The sequence below is a fragment of the Sinocyclocheilus rhinocerous genome, unplaced genomic scaffold, assembly GCF_001515625.1.
Source record: "Sinocyclocheilus rhinocerous isolate Xijiao unplaced genomic scaffold, SAMN03320098_v1.1 scaffold223, whole genome shotgun sequence".
In the NCBI taxonomy this organism is placed as follows: domain Eukaryota; kingdom Metazoa; phylum Chordata; class Actinopteri; order Cypriniformes; family Cyprinidae; genus Sinocyclocheilus; species Sinocyclocheilus rhinocerous.
The window spans coordinates 135,339-156,722 of NW_015627230.1; the positions used below are offsets into that span (position 1 = coordinate 135,339).

Genomic DNA, 21,384 nt, shown 5'->3' on the forward strand with positions numbered 1-21,384 from the left:
TGACAGAATTTAAATTTTTGGGTGAACTATTTCTTTAACACGCTCACCAGTTAAAGGCAGAGTAAGTGATTTTGGGTGGCCAATGTTGATATTTGAAATCACCAAAACAAACACGCCCCTACCCCAAAAGGGTCTTGCCCCTATTTTGATAGCTCCGCCCCACATATACGTACGCAGCCCAGGCCACGATTAGTTCTGTGAAACAAAGCAAAACCAATGTTACACCGTGTCTACGGACGTGAGCGGCGCGGCGCAACAAATCCCGACAGAAAACTGCTGCCGGGTTCTATTTATGACGTGCTGACATACATTTCAAATGGTTTTCAACGGTCGTTTGACCTCTTTCTCGCGTCCAGTGTAGGCAGACTTTAGTTGTTGTAGACACGGTGTTACTCACCTATTGAGAAGAAACAAAGCAACCTCGGCGTCCGATCGCAGGCCTCCGCTCCTTGAGTTCTCTGGAAAGCTGATCCGATATTTACACGGGTCCTACTTCTTGCCTTGTCGTTCCGCAGACGTTTTCCTCTTTTGTTTTTTATCCGCCATCTCTATCTTTCTGTCGCTCGGCTCGGCTAATGTCCGTCCCATGCACTGAAAGCTCTCTCCTCCACATCACGAGTAGACATGCCCCTTATTGCTGATTGGCTACAAGTTTGTTTTGCTATTCGGGCCGAATCAGTTTTCTAAAGTGTTTTTGAAAAATCACATACCCTGCCTTTAAACCGTAACAGCTGCTAAACGTCCTCTGGCTCCGCCTGCTGTTGTGGCCACGCCCCAAACTCACGCTATTGGCTGCTCTGATGTATGCAGATACATAGATTGACAGGCAGGCAGATCTAATCATTGCATTCGGACTGAATTCAATGACTGGATGAACATTTTACAGTCCTGAGGCTACTGAAGAAGATATAAGATGGTTATATACATTTAGACACTTTAATTGATTGCCTCAGAATGTGAACAGACTTTAAACCAGTTTAAGAAAAAATTGACTTTAGCCAGTAGGTAGGACTGTCAGTCAGGTTTCAACAAACTTTCAGTAATTCAAAAAATACAATGTATAAATGTATAAATATAAAAAAATAAATGACAAAAACGTATTACTGTGATCAGAGGACTGAATGTGTTTGTTCCTACAGATCATTCTACCTCTGATCTGTTGGATCTTTTCTGTACTCTTTTACAAAATGGCATTGACTGGTGCATTCTGGTTTTGAGTCATTGGCATAGTTTCACCACAAACATGTCAGTAAAGTTGCACCGAAGTCTCCACTGATCACAGGAGCCGTGAGGACCGATACATTAGCAAATATATAGTTTCTAATACATCTATTCATTCATATGAACGCATCATGCCAGGAGCAGCAGGGAGAGAAACACCGTTTTATCAAGAAGAACGTTCACAGAGCTTAATGTCAACGATAAGCAGTCATCTATTACACAGCAGCCCACTGGACAGAATCAACTCTTTCTTCCTACACTACAGAAAAGATTGAACCTTTACCATTCAAAAAAGTGCAAAAAATGTAAAGTGCAAATATGAACTTGAATCATTGAATTTACGCTTATTTAGTTATGTAAGATGCAGTTGTGGCCTCCATCAGTTTAAGTGAAATTCTTAACCCTAAAAACAGACTTTTTTCAATATCTTCATATTTTACAACCGTACAACCTTTAAATTTTCTCCATACCACATTCAACCTTCAAACCTCAGATAAATCAGCTCAGAACTTGGCAAATGACAAAAGCAAATGATTTAAAATGAATCTATTTGGTAAAACACATTTTTAGACCTGATCAGGTGAGGCACATGTTTATATTAATGAGGAGCATTATGTAATTAACTTTGATGCATATTGTGTTGTGTGTGTGTGTCATCAGCAACTTTTTTTTATTTCTTTCTTATAGTTGTTTTTTATTATTATTAATATTATTGTATTGTTTCGATTTTGACCATAAAAACAAACAAAACAAAAACATTTAATCCAGGCCGAAGGTTTCTGGGCTTGGTACGCAAGTTACGTAACGCAACGCAAAGCACGTGAATCTGTTTTGCGTGAGATCAGTGGTCGCGCGGAAAAACCGTTACAAACATTCAAACGCAAGCAGCGGGAGTTTTGAGCGGGAGCGGCGCGAATATCTTGAGGTAAGAAAGACAACATAACAAATATATCAAATAAACTATTTTTGAAAAGCTATGGAAATAACACGTATCTATGTCATTACATTAAGGTGTGCGTTACATAATGAATTAATGACGACGGCCACAGAATTGTAGAAAAAATTAAGCACACACGACGTGTTAATGTGGCCACAATATTAAGTCAATTTACGGCTCCGGAGTTAATTATTCCGCTTAAACCACGGTTGCTACCTCAAGACCTTTTCCCAGATGTTTTATTTGATATGTTTCAAGATTTTAGCCAGCTGATTACAGAGCACTCGTGTATAGTGATTATTTTCACCAACAGAGGTCGCTGCGAGCTTCAGAGAATTGTAGAAAAAATTAAGCACACATGACGTGTTAATGTGGCCACAATATTAAGTCAATTTACGGCCCCGGAGTTAATTATTCCGCTTAAACCACGGTTGCTACCTCAAGACCTTTTCCCAGATGTTTTATTTGATATGTTTCAAGATTTTAGCCAGCTGATTACAGAGCACTCGTGTATAGTGATTATTTTCACCAACAGAGGTCGCTGCGAGCTTCATTAATCGCTTTTTCATCAGAAAGAACTGCACCTGGATGACAGCAGAGCGCTATTATCATCAATTATCAAAAGAAACATATTTATCTCATTCAAGATAGTAACATACTGTCTGCATGTATTTTAGAACTCTTACTTTATAATAATTTTACGACTCCTGTTGATTAAACGGATTATTAAAACCACAAAACTGGTCTAAGTGAAAGATTGCAGATGCTTAGAAGTCGCATAAGAATAAATATGTTTGGAGTTTGTTGAGGAGATAATTTTCACTAAATATGCAAAAATGGAAATTGATGGGGACGCTTTAATGACGAACGAAAGCTTAAATATTCCCAAAAATGAAGGATCAAGTTAAATTCATAAGATTACAAGAACCTGAAGACGGAGATGCCCAGCAAGACTTCAGACACCATGAGTAAGTTACTACTCTTCATAGTAACACCTTTACTAATTATTATCAACTATGATAATTATTTAATGTGTTGTACTGAAGAACTTAGTAACATTTCTTCACATTTGGCTGACTTTCATTGCATTGCTATTTTGGACTGGGATGCTCAATTAGGTGTGGTAATCTGGTCAGGTGTCTATGTATGAATGTTTTTCCTCTGTTTTCAGGTCTACAACAGCCAACACAACAAGGTGTCTTCAGCCCTTGTTACCAAATACCAGTTCTTGAGAGAAAAGACTGCAGACGATGTGCTTAAAAACCAATCACAGATCACCTTTGATTGATGCTGAAGAAATAAATGAAATCTGTAGCAGGTTCAGCAAAGTAAGGAAACGAAAGAGTAATAACTGACATTTAATTTGGTGACACACACACACTGCGGTCAAATTTTAGAATATTTCATAAAAATATAATTTGAAACAACATAATTCTCACTGACTACCGTACATCTTTTTTTTACAAGAAACTTCTTTCTACACGCCAAACGCAAGAATATTTGACCATGAGCTTCTGCATGAAGCTTAAAGGTTTTAAGACAAATCCAGCTGATAAACATGATCCAGTCATTGACGTGACTTATGAAAACACATCATCTCTAACATTACTGTATCTGAGATATAGATGAGATTCGGTGGTCTGAGCCAGACTATAAACCAATTACCGATTCAGGATAAATCTCATTTATATTCTTAGTACATTCAAGAAATATCTGACGTAGAATTTCTGTTCGTTCACATGCAAATATCTGTTTGATAATAGATGAGAGAAGCTGCTGTGATTTTCTCTGAATAGAACTGAACGGCAGTCAGTGATGAAGAACAAGAGAATGAGCTGCTATCTACTCGCATTGAGCGATTTAATTGGCTTTTTATAGCAAAACATATTATACAAGGTCTAAAAAAAATGCATCAATAACTTCATAAATGCATAATTAAAATAAGGACTTGTATGTCATGAATAGACTGATTTTACATTGAATATCTTTATGGTTAGCTGCTGTTGTCTTTGTCATTTATTCACATTATGTCTCAAGCTTGAACTTTGACCTGCACTTGTTATCAGACCCGGGAGACAGAAACGGGTTAGATTCCTTTGTAAAGAGAACGACCACTCCTACAAACTTCTTCCTGGTTCTGTTGTAGCAACATGGAAAGAAACGTCTACATGATGAAACCTCAAAATACAGGTAACATATACTTTCTTAATGTTTGTGATATGAAACTTAGTTGTGACGTGCAACATTAAATAATGACTTTAGTTCATTTATGAATGTAATAGCTGTATGAGCAACAGTTTCACTTTCATCTTCTGTCACAGAACAAAAACAAAATGTGTTCAGTGTTTAGAAGCAGAAACGTTGTCTCTTGTGAAGTGTTTTTGGTTTATGTTCACTTGACTTGGCAGAACTGCTGCATAAATTCTGAATGTGGAGATAAAAGTGATTCAACATTTAATAACATTCTTTCAATCATTTGGATAATTGAGTTCAATCTGTTTTAAGTAATCCAGAGAGTATCTTATTTCTATCACATATGAGTGTTTGTTCAGTGATTCACAGCAAGAGTTAAACAGAAAACTGAACAACAGGCACAAAAGCTACAGAACAGTGATGGAGCTTCACATAGTCTGAAAGAATGCACAGAGACTGTGTTACTGTTTGAAAATCATTGAAATCTCTTACAGGACGATGAACAGATGTCAGGAGTCAGAGAAGATGATCAGCTCAAGACTAAAGAAATAGATAGAGGAAAGAACAGAATATCAACATGTCAACCTCAGAAACCACGGGTAAAAATCACAGTCGCATCATTGTTTAAAATGATTCTAAAAGAACATTTTCATTCAATTTCTTGAAGCACTTGGTTACACTTTATGTCCTTGTTACAGTGCAAGTATACATTTAAGTACTGAGTAATATTAATTAACTACATGAACTTACTATATGGTTAGGGAAAGGATTAGGGTTTGGCTTGCATGTAATTATGTATAATTTACTGGGATTATATTAGTAAGTACATGTAACGTGTAACAAGGACACCTTAAAATAAAGTGTTACTAAGCACTTTATTTACATTCAGAGGCAGTATACATCATATCTAAGGAAATCCATTTATTTTTGCATATTTAGTGAAAATTATCCAAATTATTTTTATCTCAACAAACTCCAAACATATTTATTCTGATGTGATTTCGAAGCATCTACTATCTTTCACTTAGACCAGTTCCCTTTCAGTCGGTCAGTACGAGTCACGTCGTGACCGACGAATTGTGATCTCGCTTAGAGAGACCAATCTACTTCGAGTGTAAACTAAATGAGCCAATGGACATTGGCATGCGATGATTGCATCCAGCTGGCGCTGATCACAGCATTAGCATAAAAAGGTTATGTATAATTTACTGGGATTATATTAGTAAGTACATGTAACGTGTAACAAGGACACCTTAAAATAAAGTGTTACTAAGCACTTTATTTACATTCAGAGGCAGTATACATCATATCTAAGGAAATCCATTTATTTTTGCATATTTAGTGAAAATTATCCAAATTATTTTTATCTCATCAACAAACTCCAAACATATTTATTCTGATGTGATTTCTAAGCATCTACTATCTTTCACTTAGACCAGTTCCCTTTCAGTCGGTCAGTACGAGTCACGTCGTGACCGACGAATTGTGATCTCGCTTAGAGAGACCAATCTACTTCGAGTGTAAACTAAATGAGCCAATGGACATTGGCATGCGATGATTGCATCCAGCTGGCGCTGATCACAGCATTAGCATAAAAAGGTAGCAGGTGCAACGCATACCAGCTTTTCGCTTTGGAGCCGAGCGATCACATCGTTTTGCTCCTGACTACTGAGAGAAGAAGACTGAACGAGTTCAGCGCGCTCTTTAGAGCTCGTGGTTTTGGCGGTACAGCGCTTCAGCGGTGGTGATTTCCCATGTCGAGTGGGTTGCACACATCAGGCTGCGTTTTGCTATAGACAACGTGTCACCTGTGTGTTTCTGGATGCGGTCGTTACCTGGTACCGGGTGATAGTCACGATCGCTAACTCACGTGCCTGGGCATTAAGCACGCTGAGGTGGCATTCGTGGATGAGTCATGTTCTCATTGCAGGGAGATGATCATCTCGGAGTTGCGGGCCAGGCTCTGTTACCTCGAAAGAGGCAGAGCTCCGTTGCCTCTGCCTCGATCTGGTTCTCGTCCTGGCTGCAGCCAGGCGAGGACTACTTCAGGCGGTGGCACGGGTGGTCTGAGGGTTACAGTGGTGGCAAACTCTTCAGGGAACCAACCCTCGAGGGACCATCGCTCCGCTTGCATTCCGCAACTAGATGAGCTGCCAATGGAACGTGCTGGGCCCTCTACAAGGAGGGTACCAGCAGTATCCTTGGCGCTCCTCCCGACGACCGGATGTCGATCGCTGCATCGGAGACCTCTGCATCGGAGACCTCCACCGTGTCCTGAGCCGTCAAGGTTGGACGATTGGTTCTTCGGGGTGGCCTGCGCTGGTTCTCAGGCGCCCCGCCCGTCTAGACCCCCGTCAAACCTGGCAGTGAGCGGAAGAGCAAGAGGCCCCGGGACGGGCGACCCAGAGAGAGAGGGAACTGCTCTTTGGGGGATGGTGAATGCACCTCTCCCTCCCCTGGAGGAGGGCCAGGTGGAGAATCTGGTTTCCAAAAATCTCGACAAGAGTGTTTTTTTCCGTCTCTGGGTCCCAAGAGGGCATGGATAGTCGCGGACAGACCAACTCCGGACCACACTCATCCTCCTCTCTCACCAGCAGGCAGCAGCGGGCGGTTCGAGAGCGTCATCAAAGGCCCTACTCACGCACCCTCTGCCAAACCGTGGAACCAGGTAAGCGTTGCACCGCACACTCAGACCCCTCTTCGGTCCGCCCTTGGACCAGGTCCCTGCATTCCACCTCGCTGCGTGTACGCCGGTGGTCCTGCTGGTCCAGCTTGTACGGTGTCTGGGTGCCTGGCTACCCAAATGGTCCCACTGGCTTCTGCGGACCGTCAGACTCGGCTATGCGATTGCGTGCGGAGATCGTAGTTCTACTGGCGAAGGATGCATTAGAGCCGGTCCCTCCAGCCGATATGAAGATGGGGTTTTACAGCTCCTACTTCATTATACCCAAGAACGGCGGTGGGTTATGACCAATCTTAGACCTGCATGTCTTCATCACTGGTTACTGTTCAAGATGTTGACGCAGAAACGCATCTTAGGATGCATCCGTCCTCGAGATTGGTTTGCAGCGATCGACCTGAAGGACGTGTACTTTCATGTGTCGATCCTTCCGCACCACAGACCATTGCTGCAGTTTGCGTTCGAAGGCATATCAGTACAAGGTCCTGCCCTCTGGGCTGTCCCTGTCACACCGTGTCTTCACGAAAGTTGCGGAGGCAGCCCTTGTTCCCCTGAGAGAGCAGGGTGTTCGCATTCTCAACTACCTCGACGACTGACTCCTACTAGCTCAGTCTCAGGATCAGTTGTGTGAACACAGGGACTTGATGCTCTCACACCTCAGCCGGTTGGGCCTTCGGGTCAACTGGGAGAAGAGCAAACTCTCCTCGACGCAGAGGATCTCTTTTCTCTGTATGGAGTTGGATTAAATCGAACAGACAGCACGCCTCTGAACCGGTAGAGGGCTGGGTTCCATATGCAGAGACCTAAGTGGATCCCATATGTGTAAAGTCCACTGTATAGCCTCAGAGCCCGTGTTTCCTCAGCAGACTTCTGCAATTTCCAAGAGGGTTATAATCAACTCTAATCTTCCATATGCACCTAAACGGTCGTTCATATGTGTAAGTTCTTCCGAAACCTCCTTCGGGAAGGATGGGGCTTCCACAGCATTCCTGTTCCAAGTGGAACGGTTATGTTTTCCCATTGTTATCCAGTCTCACTGAGTGGGTAGTGTTACGACAACAGTGACTGGCCTTTTTGTTGCGAGCCAACACCAAAAAGGGGGCGCAGGAGGCTCGCACAGGACACTGGAAGGGGCAGCATCCATGGCACTTTGGTAGGGATCCCAATTCATCGGTCACGACGTGAATCATAGTGACTGACTGAAAGGGAACGTCTCGGTTAAGTATGTAACCCTCGTTCCCTGAAGGAGGGAACGGAGACGTCACGTCCCGTCACCACGGCTGCTGTACCACCGCTGAGTGGCCAGGTTACCGACTCGGCTCCGAAGCGTAAAGCTGGAATGCGTTGCACCTGCTACCTTTTTATGCTCACGCTGTGATCGGCGGCAGCTGGATGCAATCATCGCATGCCAATGTCCATTGGCTTGTTTAGTTTACACTCGAAGTAGATTGGTCTCGAGAAGCGAGATCCCAATTCGTCGGTCGTCTCCGTTCCCTCCTTCAGGGAACGAGGGTTATATATGTAACCCAGACATTTTGCTGTTTTAATATTTTGTTCAAATATGTTTTCTGTTGGGTGATGAAGGTCTTTTGTTTCATACAGTGATTGTCGTCCACAATACTCCCCGTAGGAGAAGATGGAGCAAAGAACAACCTCCTCTGAGTAAGTCTTTATCTACATAAATACATTAAGTTATGTGTCGAAATTATGGGCAATTTGTCCCCATCAAAACACAAGTGATTAAATGTATCTTCTGCTGCTGGATTCTGGTTATTTTGATCTGTGATGTTGGATTAAGGTCAAGATCCTGGCATCATAACATGTTACATATCACATGTGTTGCTGTATGATGTGAGGATTGTGGACACTGAATGTCTGATTTGACTCTTTGCAGTGAGGATTGTTGTTCTGGGTTCGAGCGTGTCAGAAAACAGTCTGGTGGGAAACTTCATATTAGGACGAGCAGCGTTTGACAGTGAAGCTCCTCCAGATGTTGTAGAGAGAGTCGGAGGAAGACTGAAGGACAGACATGTGATCGTCATCAACAGTCCTCAGCTGCTCCAGACAAACATCTCAGATCACCAGATCACACAGACAGTGAGAGAGTGTGTGCATCTGGCTGATCCAGGACCTCATGTGATCGTGCTGCTCCTCAAACACGAGCCGTGTTCAGCAGAAGATCAGGAGCGTGTGGAGAAGGTGCTGCTCTCTTTCTCTGAGCGCGTTTATCAACACACCATGGTGCTCACAACACAAGAGACCACAGAAACCAGTGATATCCTACAGAAAATCATTCAGAAATGTGCAAACAGACACTTCAGTCTTCAGAGGAGCAGCTCTCCTGATGATCTTCTGCAGATGTTTGAGGACATTGTGAAGATGAGTGATGGACTGCGTCTGGATTGTGCCGAAGGTTCACAGTATTTCACAATGGATGATATTGTGTGATGAAATTTGATGTTTATATAGGTACATTAACATTTTTATTTTCTTCTGTTCTCAGTTTCAGAGTGTAAAAAGCTGAATCTGGTTGTGTGTGGGAGTGACCGGACATTGAAATCCTTCATATCAGGTCTGATCCTGCAGCAGACAGACAGAAGATCAGACGTGGAGCTTCGTGTAATAGAGCTTCCGGCTCTGATCCGTCTCTCAGAGGAGGACGTGATGCGTCAGACTCTCCGCTGTGTGTCTCTCTGTCATCCTGGAGTTCATGTGTTCATCCTCATCATTCCTGATGCGCCACTTAATAATGAAGACAAAGCAGAAACGGAGAAGATCCAGAGGATCTTCAGCCCAAGAATCAACAAACACATCATGATCCTCATAAAGCAGAATCCAGAGCGTCAGACAGCAGAACTAAATGAAGAAACACAGTCTGTCATTGAGAGTTTTGGAGGACGACATCATTTCATTGACCTGAACACACAAGTGTCCACATTGATGGAGAACATCGAGCAGATGCTGGAAGAAAACAGAGGAGAGTTTTTCTCCACAGAGACATTTCTGGATGCTCAGATGATAAAACTGCTGAAATTTGAAGAGATGAAGAAGAAAATTCAGTCACTAGAAACACATGTACTGTCACAAGGTAATGAGCAGACGAACATTTTGGGTCTTAAACTACAGAGCATGTTTTGAAATTGATTTTTTACTACTGTAGATTTTGATTCTATATTAGAGCTTTATACATTTGAATTTTAAACCAAAGAACTGCTAAATTCAACATTCTAAAGTTCGAAAATTCCAAATTCAAAACAAAGTCAAAGCTTCAGTGTTCCACAGGAAATGAAGATTATTACAAAAGTCAATCTGATCATTTTGGCCAAACACTGAAGTGAAGTGTTCAGTGAAGCTTAGTAATTTTACAATCTGAATCATTTGTGTTTGAAAATAAATCTATGAAATGCTACAAAATAATTCAGCTTCAAAAGTTAAAGTCTCTGTAATGTTTCCTGATCCATATTAAATATGCAGGTCACAGTGAAACACATTTGTTGCACTGCATATTTCCATATTTCCAGAATTTGACAGAGCAACTGATGAAAATATAGAAAAGCGCACCGATGGCGTCTCTGAACTGTGTGAATTGTAGAGTGGCATGTAAATCTTACTTCCATATACAGGTGCATCTCAATCAATTAGAATGTCATGGAAAAGTTCATTTATTTCAGTAATTCAACTCAAATTGTGAAACTTGTGTATTAAATAAATTCAATGCACACAGACTGAAGTAGTTGAAGTCTTTGGTTCTTTTAATTGTGATGATTTTGGCTCACATTTAACAAAAACCCACCAATTCACTATCTCAACAAATTAGAATACTTCCGAAGACCAATAAAAAAAAACGTTTTAGTGAATTGTTGGCCTTCTGGAAAGTATGTTCATTTACTGTACACCTGTACTATACTTACCAAGCAGACAGCAGACCTCTTTTATGTTACAGAATTACATTTTGTCCAGAAAAAAAACTTTAGGCTGAAAAACTGATGCATTTCCACTCTTACAGGTTCAACAGAGAGAGAAGATGATCTGAGGATTGTGCTGCTGGGAAAAACTGGAGTCGGGAAAAGTGCAACTGGAAACACCATCTTAGGAAGAAAAGCATTCACAGCAGAAACATCTCAAGAGTCTGTTACTAAAGAGTGTCAGAGAGAGACAGCTGAAATCTACGGCAGACACATCACTGTGATCGACACTCCAGGACTGTTTGATACTGATCTGACTAATGAAGAAATCCAGAGAGAAATCAGCAACAGCATCTCCATGATCCTGCCTGGACCACATGTGTTCATCATCGTGCTCAATTTAGGACAACGATTCACTAAAGAAGAGGCAACAGCTGTGGAGATCATCCAGGAGACGTTTGGAGAGAAATCTTTAATGTTCACCATGGTGCTCTTCACCAGAGGAGACTTTCTGGAGAACAAAACCATTGATCAGTGTTTGGGAAAACCTGGATCTGCTCTGAATCAGCTGATTGAAGCTTGTGGAAACAGATTCCATGTGTTCAATAATAAAGAGACTGGAGACCGAACACAGGTGACGGATCTACTGCAGAAGATAGACAATATGGTGAAAGAGAACGGAGGGAGTTACTACTCATGTAAGATGTTCAGAGAGATGGAGAGAGAAATACAAGAACAACAGATGAAGATACTGATGGAGAGAGTCAGAGAAAGAGAAGAAGAGATGAAGAAACTAGAAGAAGAGAAAGACAGAATGAAGATGAAGATGGAGGAACATCATGACAAAGAGAGAAAGAGAAGAGAAGAAGAATTTATTGAGAGAGAAGAACGATATAAAAGAGACATTAAAGAAAGAGAAGAACAAGACAGAAAGATGAAAGAGGAGATGAAGAGAGAACGAGAGGAATGGGAGAAACGAGGAGAGACAAAGAAGAGAAGAAGAGGAGGAGAGAAGGATAAAGAAAGAACAAGAAATGCAGGATGAATATAATCAGAGACTTAAAGAAGAGAGAGAGAGAATGAAGATGTTGGAGGAGGAAGAACGACAGAATCAGGACAAAGAGAGAGAGAGAAGAGAAGAAGAACTGAAAAGAGAAATTACAGAACAAGAGAATGACCGGAAGAAAAGAGAAGAAGAATATAAAACATTAATGAAAGAGAGAGAAGATCTTCGATCTAAACATGAAGAAGAAGAAAACAAGACGAAGATCCTGATGGAGAAACTGAACAGAGAAAGAGAAGAACTGATGAAGAAACATGAAGAAGAGAGAGAGAGAATGAAGATGATGATGGAGGAAGAACGACAGAATCAGGACAAAGAGAGAAAGAGAAGAGAAGAGGAACTCGGAGAGAGAGAAGAACGATATAAAAGAGAAATGAAGGAACAGGAGGAGCAGATGAGAGACGAGATGAAAAGTGTAAAAGAGGAGTATAAAAATGAAATAAAGGAAATGAGGAAAGAAATAGAGACTGTAAAGAAAGAAAAAGCAAATCTTCAGATCAGATACGACACAGAAACAGACAGACTGATGAACAGAATAGAGAATGAAAGACAACATCACGAGAAAGAGAGAAAGAGAAGAGAAGAAGAGTTTAATGAGAGAGAAGAGAGATATAAAACACAAATAAAGGAGAAAGAGAGAGAGATGAAAGAGGAGATGAAGAGAGAACGAGAGGAACGGGAGAAACAGAAAGAAGAGGAAAATACGAGAAGAGAAGAAGAGGAGGAGAAAAGACGAGAGAAAGAACAGAAAGATTGGGATGAACAGATTCAGAGACTGCAGAGTGAAATGGAGGGACTAGTCAGAGAGAAAGAGAGAATAGAAAGAGAGACACAAGAACAGCTAGAGGATTCAGAGAAGAGACTGAAAGAAGAAAGAAACATGCGAGAAGATCAACAGAAGACTCTTGAAGAACAGCATGAAGAAGAGCTGAAGAGAAGACGAGTGCAGTGGAGAGAGGAATATGAGAGAGAGGAAGAGGAGAAGAAGAAGAAGATCTGCTCTGAAACTGATCCTTCACTGCAGGTGAGAAACATGAAGAGAACATATTAAAGGGGTCATATGATGCTTTTTTAAAGATCATTATTTTGTGTATTTGGTGTAACAGAATATGTTGACATGCTTTAATGTTCAAAAAACACATTATTTTTCAAATACTGTACATTATTGTAGGTCCTCTATGCCCCGCCTCTCTCAAACGCTTCGTTTTCTACAAAGCCCCCTTCTACACTAACTGCGGTTACTGAAACCATGCCTTCTTTGTTTGCGTGCACATTTGGGTGGCATTATGGTAATATTTCCACATAGTGAGGTAGATATCTGGGGGCGTGTTAGGACGAGCCGTTTTAGGGGGGCGTGGCAGAGTCTTAACTTTGATAAAGAATATCTCTTTGGTTTTGAGACTTTAGTCTTTGCAACTTCAGGGATCTTATCTATGCACAATCAGCTTGTAACACTGCAAAGAGAAAGGAAAACTTGAAATCGCATCATATGACCCCTTTAATGTTCATTTATGCCTTTTTAACCCTTTAAACATCTCAACTTCAACATCTCTAGTTCTCTAGTGCCAATTATTCATTGTTATCTGAATAAGTATTTTCATACATTTTACAGCTTTAAGAGCTAGAAAACAGTGTCACTATTTTTCTTTAATTTAGCATAATGTCACCTTTATGTCAGTAATAAGCTTGTTAAAAAAAATAACTTTTTCTGCAGACAGTAATGCAGAAATGAACTGAACAACTATCTTATGATTGAGCCCAAAAGAAGAGGCTTTGATTATTATTACACATAGATTTGCCAAAGCATTTTCTCTTTATTATATTTATGATTATATACATATATAATGATTGCATTAATAAATTCAGTTAATTATTATATTATATTATATTAATAACTAAGTTATTTTAAAAAATTTATGAAAGGTCAGATGACATGACAAGACTGTTTAAATCTGTATTAACACCGAATAGAAATGAGTTATTGCTTGTAATGATTATAATTGTACTCATGTTTTAACTTATTGTATTGTTGTTTTTTTACACAGGGAGAAAACTGGGACATTGAACCAGCAGAAAAAATACAGAATCTATTTCACAGACTTCATCTTGAAGACAAACACCTCAATAAACTGAGAGCTGCAAATGTTCTTCAGATAACTGCACATTCATTACAGTCTCATGAGTCTTGTGCTGAAGAAGAGCTGGTTCAGACTTTCCTGCAGAAACTACTGATGATGAACTACAGAGCAAGATACATTAAAACTGAAGAGATCAGTGAAGATGATTACACATATCAAAGACACAGTGACTCCTCAGAAGATGAGTTTGATATTTTTAATGCGATGTCTTTGTGTAATAAAGAAACGAGTCAGTCTGAGCGAATCCACCCGATGGATGTCCTGATGGCTGTGTTTCATCGTGCTGATGTTTTCCTGAAGCAGCTGATGGTCACTAAACTGTCCCAGTGTCAGTACGCTCTGCCTCTGCTTGTTCCTGATCCATTCACTCGACAGATTGAGTTTCCTCTCTGGACATTCAGACAAATCAACAAGAGCTGGAAGATCAGAAACACCAGCAATGAGATCATCAGTCAAACCCAGCCGATCTACAAGGCAGAAACTCCAATGGTGTTCTTCTTCAGGTTTGGCTCTGTGTCTTCCTCCAAGTCTCAGCTGATGAGCAGTCTGATTAATGAGAGACACAACACGTTCTTCCACAGATACTGCCCAGGCAGCAGCAGAACCAGAGTCCTGATGGACGGAGTGGTGGAGATCTCCTGGTTCTGTCCATCTGGGAGAAACACAGATAAATTCAGTGAGTGTGTTGCGTTCTGTAATCTACACGGTGATGCAGGAGACCACGAGAAACAGCTGCAGATCCTCACTGACATGAGCTCAGTCAATGTGGTTCTTCTGCCACGACTCGACAGGAATGATAGACATGCAGCAAAGATCCAAAACCTGTTCAGAGACAGAAAGCCACTCATTTGTCTTTTTACTGAGGATAAATCTTCTGTAATTGAGATGAAGAACGGAAAATACAAGATCGGTCTGAAAGACAGAAATCAGTCAGATGTGTCTGAAGAACTCAGAAGAGCTATAAATGCTTGTCTCTCAGACTCCTCTCACACTTTCAGACTTGAAGATGTGTCCAAACTCTCAGACGTCAGAGTAGATGAGGAAGATGATGAAGACTGCAGGAGAGGAAGAGCAGCAGCACAGCAGATGATGAGTTTACTGGAGAAGAAACATCTGACGAAAGTCAAAGAATGGTTTCTGCCTCGTCAGGGCAAACTGTGGCATCAGTGGAGTCAGAGGAACAAAGAACTACATCGACCTCAAGGAGATGAGATAGAAATGGACATCAGTAGAAAATGCACAGAGATGAAGAAAATACGTGAACTGCAGCATAGATCTGACATCAGTGAGTTTATGAAGCTCTTTATTAAACAAATGAACTCACACGCTGCCACAAAGATGTTTTTCCTTCAATGGCTCAGAATCCTCCTGGATGAACATACATCAGCTGATATTTCTGCTCTACATCACAAATATGATGAAAAGTGGTCAACAGTCTTGAAACTGAAAGAGAGTCATAATAAATCTGAACATCTCAGAGCTGAACAATCTGAGCTTGAGAGAATATCTGAGGATCTTCAAGCTGCAGTCTTTGGTGTGGAGCACATCATGAGGGAGATCGGTCAGATCTATGAATCGTGTTCATCTGTGCAGAAGAACAAGAAAGACCTGCAGGTTCACTTCTCTTCTCTCCCGAGTCTCGCAGCAGAGATGATGATCTCTGGAGCTCCTCTGGAGCTGATGGATGGAGATGCTGCTCATGTTCCTGTGGTCTGGATCTCTGCTGTTCTAGATCAACTCAAACAGAAACTAGGAGACCAGAGAGTCTTTGTGCTGTCAGTTTTAGGGATCCAGAGCTCTGGGAAATCCACCATGCTGAACGCCATGTTTGGCCTGCAGTTTGCCGTCAGTGCTGGCAGAACAACCAGAGGAGCTTTCATGCAGCTGATCAGAGTCTCAGACGAGATGAAAACACAGATGAACACTGACTATATTCTGGTTGTGAATACTGAGGGTCTTCGAGCTCTAGAACTGACTGGAAGATCATCAAGACATCATGACAATGAACTGGCCACATTTGTTGTAGGTCTTGGAAATCTGACACTGATCAACATCTTTGGAGAAAACCCGTCTGAGATGCAGGACATTCTTCAGATTGTTGTTCAGGCCTTCATGAGGATGAAGAATGTCAGACTGAATCCCAGCTGTGTGTTTGTGCATCAGAACGTCTCAGACCTCACAGCTGGAGAGAAAAACATGGAGGGAAGGAGACGACTGCAGCAGACACTGGACGAGATGACAAAACTCGCTGCTAAAGAGGAAGTCTGTGATGCAGAATGTTTCAGTGATGTGATTAGATTTGATGTTCAGAAAGATGTGAAGTATTTCGCTCAGCTCTGGGAGGGAAGCCCACCGACGGCTCCACCAAACCCAAACTACTGCAAGAACATTCAAGAACTGAAGAAAACTATCATGTCTCATGCAGCAAAATCACATGGAATGATGCTGAGAGACTTAAAAGATCGTATTAAAGATCTCTGGGAGGCTTTACTGAATGAACGATTCGTCTTCAGCTTCAGAAACGCTCTGGGGATCTCAGCTTACAGGAAACTGCAGACTGAATACAGCAAGTGGTCCTGGAGTCTTCGCTGTGCCATGCTGGAAACTGAGAACAAACTACACAACAGAATACAAAATAAAGAAATTCATGAGGTTAAAGAAACTGATCTTCAGAGAGAACTGAAGAAGACAAGTGAAGAAGTGGAAAAATCAATGTCTGAGTTCTTTGAGAAAGACACAGATGCAGATATACTGATTCAGTGGAAAACATCATTTGAAATCAAGATCAAAGATGTTCAGGAAAACATTGTGAGAGAAACAAAGAGAAAATTAAATGAGGTTCTTCAGCAGCGAGAGCTGAAGAAAGAGATTGATGCTCAGAGAAAACATCATGAAAACACACTGTTTGAAAAGAGCAAAGAACTTGCTTTAAAACTCAAAGACAAAGCAAATGACAAAGACACACTGAAGAAAGAGTTTGATTTGTTCTGGGATCAGTGTGTGAAGAAGATCATCACAGACACTCCTGCAATCAGAGACATTGATATAATGAGAGATGTGAGATTGATCCTCAGTGACGTCTATGAAAGAGCTCCTGCTGATCACTGGAGGGAGAACAGGAATATTTTCACTCTGCAGAGTTATTCAGAATATGTACAGTTAAAGAAATCAAGTGCTGTTGCCAGACATTTAAACAGATCAACTAGAGAAACATTTGGATTTGTTCGAACTCTGTCTCTAGAGGATGAAGCACAAATAAGATCATTTGTCTCAGATGTTGCTCAGCAGACAGACAGAATGATTCAGTCATTAAACATCTCAAAGATGGGCTACAACAATAGCTGCATTCAACAACTCACAGATTACATCAGAGCGAGAGTAAGAGAGCATGAGGAAGGACCAGTGAGATATGTGTTCAGGAATCAATTCTTCATGGATTTGGTTCTGTCCATCTGTACGAGAGCAAACAAGACGATCACTGACCAACACAGACTGTTCAGAGAAGCCAATGTAATATATGTTCAGAAGAAGAGAGAAGAGTACTATAGTATTTTCCAGAAATACTGTCATGGAGCCGCATCAGCTGTTATTTTTGGTGAGATCCTCTGTCAGAAACTGAAAGAGTCCATTGAGCAGAGCGTCTACAAGAAGACTGCCAGAGATCTGAGGGATGAAATGAGATCAAACTGTCCATTACTGAATGGAAACAGATCACATCTGGACAAACACATCCTGAAGACACTGGCAGAAGAGGAGGATTTTAACAAATACATGAACTACATTCACAATCCCAGAGATCACCTCAAGTGTTTCATCAGAGATGAAGTCAGGCGGTACATCAGTGATCGGTTCAGTCTCAGTGTTTTACCCAAGATGAAGAAGAACATTAAACTCCTGCAGCAGAAGATCATAAAAGCAGCTCATGAATCCACTGAACATGTTCATAAGAACAGAGGAGATGCTGATTTGTGGTGGAAGAGTTTCACACAGCAGCTCTCAGATGAGCTGATCTTCTCTGAGAAACACCTCAGTGGAGTCAAACATGATGATGTTTATGATTTCAACCTCCTAGAAGATGTGATGAGACAAGAACTTACTGCTATAATGTGTGAGATCAGCAAGAGATTCAACAGAGAGACATTTCCAGTGAAGCTGGACTATAAACACAGGCCAGATGAGCTTCTGGTTGATCTCTTCTGTCAGTGCTGTTGGGTTCAGTGTCCGTTCTGTAAAGCCGTCTGCAGCAACATCATAGAAAACCATCCTGGAGATCACAGTGCTGCTTTCCACAGAGTGACTGGAATTAATGGCACATGTTACACTTCTACACAGATTCTCTCTACTGATATTTGCACAAGTTTAGTGGCAAGTCGTCAGGAATTTAATACATCAGATGGAAGGTTTCCATATAGAGATTACAGAAGCGCAGGAGGAGTTTATGCGACGTGGAGCATCACCCCTGATCTCTTTACACAGCTCTACTGGAAGTGGTTTGTGTGCAGATTCCAGAGAGATCTGGAGAAACACTACAGTAAAACATTTGAGGGGAGTGGAAGGATACCAGATGAATGGAAACAATACTCAAAACGGGACGCTATTGAGAGTTTGAATAAATACATGTAATGGAGAAGATGAAGACTGAGACTCTTGTGTCTCCTCTCAGATTCAGACTCAACTCAAGACGATCAGATCTCATCAAATACAGCCCAGGATTTAAGACCAGATTCACTCCCACATACTGATATCAGTCAAATGAACAAAGATATTAATGACTGATGATATATGATGAAATCAAGTGTCAGTCTGATTTATATCCAAATCCAGTGTAAAATACTTCATGCAAATAATGTCACATATCTGTGAGGACAGTAAATTTATATTAAAAACAAACTTGTCCTGTGGCCTTTTACAGTGATATCAATTTATGTGAAATTTTGACCAATAGGAATTAAGGGCCAGATTTATTAACAGCTTGAATGCAACGTCTTTTGGCGTTAAAACAGTACTGTCAGGATTTACTAAAGACATGCAGTGACAAATTAGCGCTGAAGAGGCGCGTGCACACAGTTATTATTGCGCCTGACCTTATTGAATATGCATTTGTAGGAGTTTCTCTTGCAGACGCAAAATTAATGGGAGGAGAGTATTAAAATGAATCACGCAAGGTGTTTTACTAATGTTTGCGCTCGTCAGATTGCGCCATTATTTAACGCCCCCAAAAAGCATGTCTTAAACTATTTTGTCGTAAGTAGATCTCCTAAGCATCGGCTCTGCTTATTTGCGACTCCGCTAATTTACGCTGCGCTTGGTATATTGCGTTGATCGATATGTAAATGAGATGTTGTATCTGTGTTCTTTAATTAGCACATTATCAGTAAATAACCCGCAAAAATTTCCACACCCATCGGCGCTGTTTGGAATTGCACTCTCGCACTAATTTGAGCAAATCTGGCCCTAAATTGTTAAAAACACTATTAGTGTTTAGATTTTATACACTCTATGTGCATTAGCCTAGATAGGCAGTGTGTGCATCATTTCTGTTTCATGTCGTCTTTCTAAAGACTATCAGCAGCAGATTACGATCTCAGATTCATGTGCTATAATTGAAGATTTTGATGTCAAATATTAGTTGAATTCTAAAAAATGCCGTAAAATTAGTTGAATTCTGTAAAATGCCGTAAAAAAGTTTCCCTAACTTTTGACTAAATGCAGTGGAAACTGCGCAGGGTTCAGCTCTGTCAGATTTTGCTACGTCGCATTAAAACAGTAGGTAGTAGCCTACAATTAGATCAAGAAAAATGCTACCTGTCAAATTATGGTTTATTAACAGTAAACCATGCTAACAGTAAAGCAAATACTGTAATTATGTGTTGCTCAGGGTTGTGGCTAGAAATAAGTTAATAAAATAAAATAAAAATTCTACCTATTAGATTGTGTTTTAATAACGTCTAGACCTACCCCTACCCTTACAGTAATGCAAATACAGTAATTATCGTCGTTCAGCGTGAGAAAAATGACGCAATATTGATGTGCGCATGCGCAGTAAACCCTGGTAGGACCATCTGAGGAGCAGGATAAAATGTCAGGACACCTGTTTTTTTCCATTTTTGATAAATTGATAGAATTAAATGCAAATAGTGTGAAATGAGATGAACAGCTGTAGTAGATCAGTAGTGAAGTGTTATTAATGGCCACAGGGGGCAGTAACGCACCAGGAGCCGCAGCACTCAGAATCCCTGAGATCTTCTGCTGCTCAGAGCTGCGTTTCTTCACTGCTTTGATTTCTAAAGGTTTTTCTCACTTCGTCCTGCAGACGCTGAAGTGTCACGCCGTTTCTGACAGGACCCAGACTGAACACGATAACCCTGAGACCCGAGAGCTGCGAGTGTGTGTCATTGTGTTTGTCAGCGTCGAGTCCAATGCTATTGTCAAATCCAGCGCTTTCATTCTTGTGTTCAGTAACCGGCTCCACCGGACGCACCGGTCCCGCGGTTTCTTTACATAAGACCAGCTCAGCGTCTGAACTCACCTGAGCGACACTCGTTTATAAAAGACTCACTCCATCATACACCTGTTAGAGAAACACATTCACATCACTCAACTCTGTGCAGAGCATCGCAATATTACATATTTATAAAATAAACGACTTTAAAACTCACCCCCACCACTGAGTGGTTGCCAGGCTGTTGCTATGCGGTTGCTAGGGCATTAATATGCAGCTGCATGTGTTACAAAATTGCATTACTCCATTAAAAAAGTAACTAATTGCAGTACTTTAGTTACTTTTTATAGAAAGCAATGCATTACAATATTGCATGCATTAAAAAAGTAACTAATTGTGGTACTTAGTTACTTTTTATAGAAAGCAATGCATTACAATATTGCGTTACTCCATTCAAAAAGTAACTAATTGCGGTATTTAGTTACTTTTTATTGAAAGTAATGCATTACGTTACTTTTGCGTTACTTTTTGTCACCTGAGCTGAGCTTGCTTATTTGTTTGTAATAACAAAAAAAAACAAAAGTTATATAAAACAAAGTAACTTGTGTTACTTATTTGAAAAAAGTAATGCATTACTTTACTAGTTACTTGAAAAAGTAATCTGAATACATAACTCACGTTACTTGTAATGCGTTTCTCTCAACACTGGTGATGGCCTTGTTGTTATGCTGTTATTTAGTTAGGAGTTCTGAATGATTGAGTTGCTGAGCAGTTGCTAGGGTGTTCTGAATGGTTGCCAGGGTGT

The 21,384-nt window shown here is 40.8% G+C and overlaps 1 protein-coding gene across 1 annotated transcript; it reads left to right on the forward strand.

The window, feature by feature from the left end:
- The first annotated feature begins 4,272 nt into the window (after nucleotides 1–4,272).
- On the forward strand, nucleotides 4,273–19,009 carry LOC107722878 (interferon-induced very large GTPase 1-like). Its single transcript, XM_016531377.1, is given in 8 exon segments — nucleotides 4,273–4,348; nucleotides 4,846–4,950; nucleotides 8,634–8,693; nucleotides 8,926–9,444; nucleotides 9,535–10,119; nucleotides 11,038–11,938; nucleotides 11,940–13,023; nucleotides 14,045–19,009. Coding segments are annotated over 7 exon segments (7,887 nt in total). The 5' UTR covers nucleotides 4,273–4,348; nucleotides 4,846–4,928; the 3' UTR covers nucleotides 18,761–19,009.
- The last annotated feature ends 2,375 nt before the right edge of the window (nucleotides 19,010–21,384 follow it).